This window comes from Triticum urartu, chromosome 6A (genome assembly GCF_056163025.1).
Source record: "Triticum urartu cultivar PI428250 chromosome 6A, HENAU_Tu73, whole genome shotgun sequence".
Classification (NCBI taxonomy): Eukaryota; Viridiplantae; Streptophyta; class Magnoliopsida; order Poales; family Poaceae; genus Triticum; species Triticum urartu.
The window spans coordinates 523,750,746-523,759,316 of NC_141878.1; the positions used below are offsets into that span (position 1 = coordinate 523,750,746).

The window sequence follows — 8,571 nt, forward strand, 5'->3', positions numbered from 1 at the left end:
CTATTCCACAATCCCTCTAAAATCAACTAATAGAAGTAAATTTGGGTACTCACCTATTCACCCTCTCCTCTCCTCCTATTCTAAATCTTTGATCCTTCATTTACCAAAAAATAAACAACCTGTGTAACACCATAACATCATCAGGCTTGGAGGGAAGGGCCACCATATTTGGTTAAGTTTGAGTGTCCTCCTTTTTCTGAAGTGAGTTTCACTACTACTACGATTCTAGATAGCGGGAAAACTAAATGTAGTATAGAGTCTGCGATACAATTAACTTCTCAATACACAAGGCATATATCTTCCGGGTGATCTTACGAAAAGGTGTCGCTAAGCCACCAGTCCCAAAAATATACGAGGTTACTGAACATAAACCCAAGTTCCTACCATGAAAGTAGGTAGGTTTGAACTGCAAAAGGGTTTTCACTCCGAGAATCAAATGCTCTCTTACTCACGTTAGCAACACAAGGGAGGCATATTGTATGCACTAGACCCTTGGAGATATACCAAGTGCACTAGACCACCCAATTTTTTTTAATTACGAATAGGCAGTTCATCTTTCGATAAAAGAAAAGGCAGTCAATCTGCTCCTTGAAAAAAACTGCTCCCTCATATGGATTTTTTTAGTAGAAATGTACATAAATCTTCTTCTACTACAAAAAAAATGTACAGACTCATTTTATTCACATATATAGGACGCAACAGAGATACATCCATCATCGATACAAAAAAAAAGTCCCTAAAAAAAAGAGATACATCCATCAGCATTAACCACATGTCCACATTCTAAAATGGCTTGTATACATCCTATGGCAGCCGTGCATGTTTTTCAACTTTACATTCACCCTTAATGTAAAAGAAAATACCAGATGTACATATCCACTTGCTTGGAGCCTTGGAGTAAAATAGACAGATTAATCTAATTTACAACGCTGTGTGTGTACACTCCCTCTCCCCTCTCTTTCTACATTGTATAGGAGCAGACATTTTACACAACTAACTCCTAGGGCAGAGAACTCAGATCGTAAGCAACGTATACCTATGTACATTACACATGTTGCCGACACACAGGGCATGAACCGTGGCTAGTGAGCCATTTGTCCACGCAGAGCTGATGAAAAGCATGGGAGCAATTGGGCAACCTTCTCGCCGACTCACCACCTACCATATCCTACAAGATCAAGAATCATACTATTAACATCAGGAATCACACTATTAAGATCAGGGGTCACACTATTCAGTTGGAAAAGGAAAGATAATGATGGAAAACGACATAAAGCAAATACCAACCGCATTGCATTTAGTAGCAGGCAAAAATTGGTATGAAATCCGATAATGGCAATTGCTTTTATAAAAATCTAACCAAGACATAAGCGTGGTGGTTGTTGCACCTCTCTGCATTCATTGCCCAATCATGGTATTGCAGTTCAATGTCACAGTGAAGAAAACGGTTTGGTCCTAGGTGAGTTTTTAGAGTCATTTTGTTACAGAAGACTCTCTGAACCTTAGTCTTTAGCACAAAGTTTCGTCCTAGATTTAGTACCAGATAAATCATCACTGACAACCAGCTGGAAAATAGTAGCAACCACCTAGTGGTATGGTAGGTACTCTGCTATGGATCTCCAGCACACTGATCAAGTTACAACCACCTAGTGGTAAAGTACAAAGTACTAAGTATCTAACAACCATTTATGACCTAATGGTACATAGCTTAATTTTCACCCCCTTTTATGAAATTATGGGAGCCACATTAACTTCAACATAATCTTGTTTTCCAACTCCTTGTTTTTTAGGTTCTTCTGTAAAAATGATGAACGGTTTGTTCCCCGTTTCCGTTGTTAATGAAATCGACAGTGCGCCTGTCTTTTCCTTAGGAAAAATATACAGTATTTGCCTTGAACAAAATGAAGGGCAAACTATGCAAGAGAGGTTCTCATGATAATTGTACCTGTAGACAGATGGCACAAGACAGGTCTTCACCCGATTTGCCCTGAGCCTGAGCCTGATCAGCCACCACGTAGTGCGGTAATTTCTCCAGTGCCTCCCGCGAAAGCCCTCTCGACGAAATGTCCCCGAAGATGTCGTACACATCATCGTGCCCGAAATCCGGTATGCTGAGCTGTTTGATGAAGAAAAAACCAATCCAAAATTCAGTACAGACGCAGCAACAACGCACGACGGGACCGCCATTGATTGTCTGAATCCAACACCGCCCTTTTTGCAGTGCTGGCCATTCAATCTGATTTAATTCCTTCACCAAATGCACCACACTTGACAAGCAACACTCGTGTATACATCGCCGTCGGTTTGGTGCCATTTCTCTCTCGGTTTCGTGGCGAACGTTGTCGTGGATGATGAGGTAGATAATACTGAAACTGACCTGCCAACGGTACGCCATGTGTGCCGAGGACCCGAGCTGCTGTTGCACAAACCGGGCATGGAGGAGCTGCTCTATGAAATCTGCCTGAAGAAATGAATTCATGAACTTTCTTAGAGGCGTGTGGATCTTAGCGAATAATGATACCGTAGTGTAGTTAGGGAAAGATGTGGTTGAGCTTGGGTGTAGGTACACCCACACCCACACTAATTTTGAACATCACTTTATATGGAACTAAAATAATGAGTAACATTATACAGTATATCAGAAAAATAATCAGAGGAAAACCCGACAGTATGTGGCGCATCCAAAAAGAACAAGTGGTACTCCCTCCGTCCATCTATATAGGGCCTAATGCGTTTTTTAAGACCGCCTTTGACTATTGACAAGATTAATAGTACATGACATGCACAATGTAAAAATTATATCATTGAAAGCTTCTTTCACACACGAATTTAACGATGTGCTTTGTGTAAGTTGCATGTCATATATTATTACTTTAATTTAATATTTGATCAAAATTAGCCTCGAAAAACGCATTAGGCCCTATATAGATGGAAGGAGGGAGTAGCAAATATGTATAAATATAAAACACATAGAATTTGCCTTTTCTACCAAATGGCACAACATATCAACATAAAATTTTACACAAATCAATATAACTTTAGCTTTTTTAGAATAAAAATCACAGCAACTAGCAGACCCTAAAGCTAAAAGGACCTACCAATAGACAATTGGATTGTGGCATAAGGCATTCAGGCCAAAAAGCAGATAGCATGTACAGGATCACCAGATGTCATCTTGGGAAGACATTATGGAACTGATTGCCACAACAAACAATTTGAAATTCTGAATTCTGATAGCATCAAGGGGGCGGAAGAAGCTTAATGTCACTGACCATGGAGCACGTGCCGAGCCGGTCCGAGCACCAGTACGCGCGAGACGCCTCGAGAACCTCGATGGAGAGGACGGCCCCGGCGATGGCTCCCAGTCCAGCTCCCCGGAGAACGCCGCTGTCGGAGGCCCTGCCCGCCAGCGCGCCGGTGACGGCTCCGGTCAATGCTCCAGCTTAACAACACACCACAGAGCATGCACCAATCAGAATTCAGAACACATGCTCGGGGCCATGCCGGAGTGCGCCCAACAAGAACGGCCGGGCCGGCGAGAGCACGCGAGAGAGGAGGAGCTGCCAGCGACCAATTACCGAGAGCGAAGAGGCCGGTGAGCGCGCCGGAGATGACGCCGGCGATCAGCCTGGGGAGGTACACGGCGTCCACGCCGCGCTCCTCCAGCCACTCGCCCGCGGGCGCCGGCTCTCCCGCCGCGGCAACCTCCATCGACCGCCTCCGCGAGGATCGGGGGGAGAGGCAGTACGGGTTTATTTTTGGCGCCTCGGCTAGGCTCGTTGGAGTGGGCGGCGAGGGGTTCTCCGGGAGAGGAGGAGGGCCGGGAGGCTAGAGGAGATCGGCAGCGAAAGGCTCCGGCTTTAGCAGCTTCGGCGAGGGGCTTCCCGTGATGAAGTCAGTGGTGCTGCTCGGGATGAGCCGCTTTTGCGACGTCCATGTGCTCTCGCTTTCCTCTGTGCTTTATGTTCCTCTCTGTGTTGGTAGCGGCTTCTTTTCGGGGCAGAATTTAGGCACACTCCAAGCAACACATCTCGTGCCACGCCAGCTCTTCTTCTTACTTTACTTCACCTCGTGTGGGTATTTGTTTTTTCTTTCTTTCCTGTGTTTGAATTGGAGCCCACGTCGTGTACTGATTGGAGCGGATGGAAGGTTCTGGTTTCCATTTCCTGTGTTGCCATGAAAAGACTCGGGTCTCTTCGATTTATAAGGGAATTTGTAGGAACTCGCAAGGATAAAAATTTCATAGGAAAATTTTCTTTGGAGCCCTCTAGTTTGTACAAATGGATTCCTGTTTCTATATAGGATAGGAACCAATTCTTCACATTTAAGGAAAAAATACATTAGTCTAGACTCAGTGAAAAGAATTCTTCGAGTTGTCCGTTGCTGGAGCCTCCCGTGGCTGGCTCCCTGGGTACTCACGAGCGTCCGATTTGTGCGTCCTTGACGGATGGGCCATGGATGTGGCCGGGGCCACCGTCATGGGGTGTTTTCCATCTCGACGGCGTGCGCCGCCACATGAGTGTCGGACGAGGACGGGTCCGCCTGGCAGCGTCGGTGGCACCACACCAAGATGGTTCGCACGCGTGAGGCTCATGCGTGAGCCCTGCCTGACTGTGTCGTGTTGTTTCGTTCACGCGGGGCGCAACGTCATTCACCTCCTGCCCGGCCTTGCCATGTGGTGCTATGAGGGGCTTCTCTACGCGGATGGCGTTCTGTTTTTTTCTTCTTTTGCTCTCGCCAGGTGTCGTGGTGGACGCACGGCAGATGCTAAGGGATGGCTAAAGATAGGAGGAGGCTCGAGGGCACTGATAGGCTCCAGAAGCGAGGTTGGCATGAGCGAGCGCGGGACGCAAGACATACCCATGTTCGGGGCTCTCCGGAGAGATAATACCCCTAGTCCTGCCGAGTGTGGTTGATGTGTTTCAGTATAGAGTTGCTCCTTGAGCTGTGTTGGGGAAGAAGGAAGGATGGCCAAAGCTTTGCTGCTCCTTCTCTGTATGTGTGTGTTCTACTGATCGGTTTCTTCACCCCCGTGCATGGAGGCCTCCTGGGGGGTTTTATAGGTCACCCCCCAGGGGTACAATAGTAATGTTACAAGGCCGTGGGGCCGGGTTGTCATTGTCCGGGAAGTCGGCGCTGGGACCCGCCGGGGGTCCGGGCTCGCCGGGTTCTCCGGGCGCGGGGCCCGCCGGGTATGGGGGCACTGTTGGCCGTCTTGTCGATCATTAGGGAGTGGTCGGGTTGAGTCGGCTACAGTGGCGCTCCGTCAGGTCGCCGCTTGCTGGCGTCATTGGTGACAGTGGTTGCACTGTTGCCTCGCCGGTCCTGGTCAGAGGGTAGGTGGGGCACTGTTGCCACGCCACGGCTGACCAGAGGCATGGGCGGTGTTGGGGATCGTAGCAGAAATTTAAAATTTTCTACGCATCACCAAGATCAATCTATGGAGTAATCTAGCAACGAGGGAAAGGAGAGTGCATCTACATACCCTTGTAGATCGCTAAGCGGAAGCGTTCAAGTGAACGGAGTTGATGGAGTCGTACTCGTCGTGATCCAAATCACCGATGATCCTAGTGCCGAACGGACGGTACCTCCGCGTTCAACACACGTATAGCCCGGTGACGTCTCCTACGCCTTGATCCAGCAAGGGGAAAAGGAGAGGTTGGGGAAGACTCCATCCAGCAGAAGCACGACAGCATGGTGGTGGTGGAGGAGCGCGGGACTCCAGCAGGGCTTCGCCAAGCACTACGAGAGACGAGGAGGGAGAGGGGTAGGGCTGCGCCAACAGGGGAAGAACCTCATGTGTTGGGCTGCCCCTTTGCCTCCACTATATATAGGGGGAGAGGGAGGGCTGCGCCCCCACCTAGGGTTTCCACCCTAGGGGTGGCGGCAGCCCCAATCCCCATCTGGGGTGGCGGCCAAGTGGGGGGAGAGGGAGGCGCACCAGACATGGGCCTTAGGGCCCATCTGCCCTTAGGGTTTGCCCCCTCCTCTCCCTAGGCGCATGGGCCTTGGTGGGGAGGCGCCCCAGCCCACCTAGGGGCTGGTCCCTTCTCACACTTGGCCCATGTATGCCTCCGGGGCCCGTGGCCCCTCCCGGTGGACCCCTGGACCCCTCCGGTGGTCCCGGAACACTACCGGTGATGCCCGGAACACTTCCGGTGGCCAAAACCATACTTCCTATATATCAATCTTTACCTCTGGTCCATTCCGGAACTCCTCGTGACGTCCGGGATCTCATCCGGGACTCTGAACAACATTCGGTAACCGCGTACATACTTTCCCTATAACCCTAGCGTCATCGAACCTTAAGTGTGTAGACCCTACGGGCTCGGGAGTCATGCAGACATGGCCGAGACAACTCTCCGGTCAATAACCAACAGCAGGATATGGATATCCATGTTGGCTCCCACATGTTCCACGATGATCTCATCGGATGAACCACGATATCGAGGATTCAATCAATCCCGTATGCAATTCCCTTTGTCTATCGGTACGATACTTGCCCGAGATTCGATCGTCGGTATCCCGATACCTTGTTCAATCTCGTTACCGGCAAGTCTCTTTACTCGTTCCGTAACACATCATCCCGTGATCAACTCCTTGGTCACAATGTGGACATTATGATGATGTCCTACCGAGTGGGCCCAGAGATACCTCTCCGTTACACGGAGTGACAAATCCCAGTCTCGATTCGTGCCAACCCAACAGACACTTTCGTAGATACCTGTAGTGAACCTTTATAGCCACCCAGTTACGTTGTGACGTTTGGTACACCCAAAGCATTCCTACGGTATCCGGGAGTTGCACAATCTCATGGTCTAAGGAAATGATACTTGACATTAGAAAAGTTTTAGCATACGAACTACACGATCTTTGTGCTAGGCTTAGGATTGGGTCTTGTCCATCACATCATTCTCCTAATGATGTGATCCCGTTATCAACGACATCCAATGTCCATGGTCAGGAAACTGTAACCATCTATTGATCAACGAGCTAGTCAACTAGAGGCTTACTAGGGACATGGTGTTGTCTATGTATCCACACATGTATCTGAGTTTCCTATCAATACAATTCTAGCATGGATAATAAACGATTATCATGAACAATGAAATATAATATAATAATAACTAATTTATTATTGCCTCTAGGGCATATTTCCAACAGTCTCCCACTTGCACTAGAGTCAATAATCTAGTTCACATCGCCATGTGATTAACACTCACAGGTCACATCGCCATGTGACCAACATCCAAGAGTCTACTAGACTCAATGATCTAGTTCACATCACTATGTGATAAACACTCAAAGAGTTCTGGGTTTGATCATGTTATGCTTGTGAGAGAGGTTGTAGTCAACGGGTCTTGCCATATTCAGATCCCTATGTATTTCGCAAAAGTTTATGTCATATCGTAGATGCTTCTACCACGTTCCACTTGGAGCTATTCCAAATTGTTGCTCCATTATACGTATCCGGTATCTCTACCCAGAGCTATCCGGATAGGTGTTAAGATTGCATCAACATAACTCTTTACGTCGAACTCTTTATCACCTCCATAACCGAGAAATATTTCCTTATTCCTCTAAGGACAATTTTGACCGCTATCTGGTGATCCAGTCCTAGATCACCTTTGTACCCTCTTGCAGACATGTGGCAAGGAACACATCAGGTGCGGTACTTAGCATGTCATACCGTATAGAGCCTATGAAAAGAGCATAGGGGATGACCTTCGTCCTTCCTCTTTCTTCTGCCGTGGTCAAGCTTTGAGTCTTACTCAACTTCACACCTTACAACTCAGGTAACAACCCCTTCTTTGACTGATCTATTTTGAACTCCTTCAAAAACATGTCAAGGTGTGCGTTCTTTGAAAGTACCATCAGGCATCTTGATCTATCTCTATAGATCTTGATGCCCAATATGTAAGCAGCTTTATCCAGGTCTTCCTTTGAAAAACACTCTTCAAACAACCGTTTATGCTTTCCAGAAATTCTACATTATTTCGGATCAACAATATGTCATCCACATATACTTATCAGAAATGTTGTAGTGCTCCCACTCACTTTCTTGTAAATACAAGTTTCTAGCAAACATTGTATAAACCTAAAAGCTTTGATCACTCCATCAAAACATATATTCCGATTCCGAGATGCTTGCTCTAGTCCATAGAAGGATTGCTGGAGCCAGCATACCTTTTAGCATCCTTAGGATCGACAAAACCTTTTGTTGTATCACATACAACTTTTCTTACGAAAACTGGTAAGAAAACTTGTTTTGACATCCATCTGTAAGATTTCATAATCGAAAAATACAGCTAATGCTATCATGATTCCGACGGACTTAAGCATCGCTACGGGTGAGAAATTCTCATCGTAGTCAACTCCTTGAACTTGTGAAAAGACTCTTTCCCACAAGTCGAGCTTCATAGACGGTAACATTACCGCCCACGTCCGTCTTCTTCTTAAAGATCCATTTATCTCAATGGCTTGCCGATCATCGGGCAAGTCCACCAAAGTCAATACTTTGTTCTGATATATGGATCCTATCTCGGATTTCATGGCTTCTAACCATTTGTC

General features: G+C 47.2%; 1 protein-coding gene across 1 annotated transcript; it reads right to left on the reverse strand.

Moving 5' to 3' along the window:
• Window positions 1-651: 651 nt before the first annotated feature.
• On the reverse strand, window positions 652-4,000 carry LOC125514643 (NEP1-interacting protein-like 2). The gene is made up of 5 exons (XM_048679983.2): window positions 3,579-4,000; window positions 3,273-3,442; window positions 2,378-2,461; window positions 1,946-2,116; window positions 652-1,168 (listed from the first exon to the last, which is right to left on the reverse strand). The coding sequence occupies exons 1-5, from the start codon at window positions 3,709-3,711 to the stop codon at window positions 1,046-1,048; spliced, it is 681 nt and encodes a 226-aa protein (XP_048535940.1). The 5' UTR covers window positions 3,712-4,000; the 3' UTR covers window positions 652-1,045.
• Between the last annotated feature and the right edge of the window lie 4,571 nt (window positions 4,001-8,571).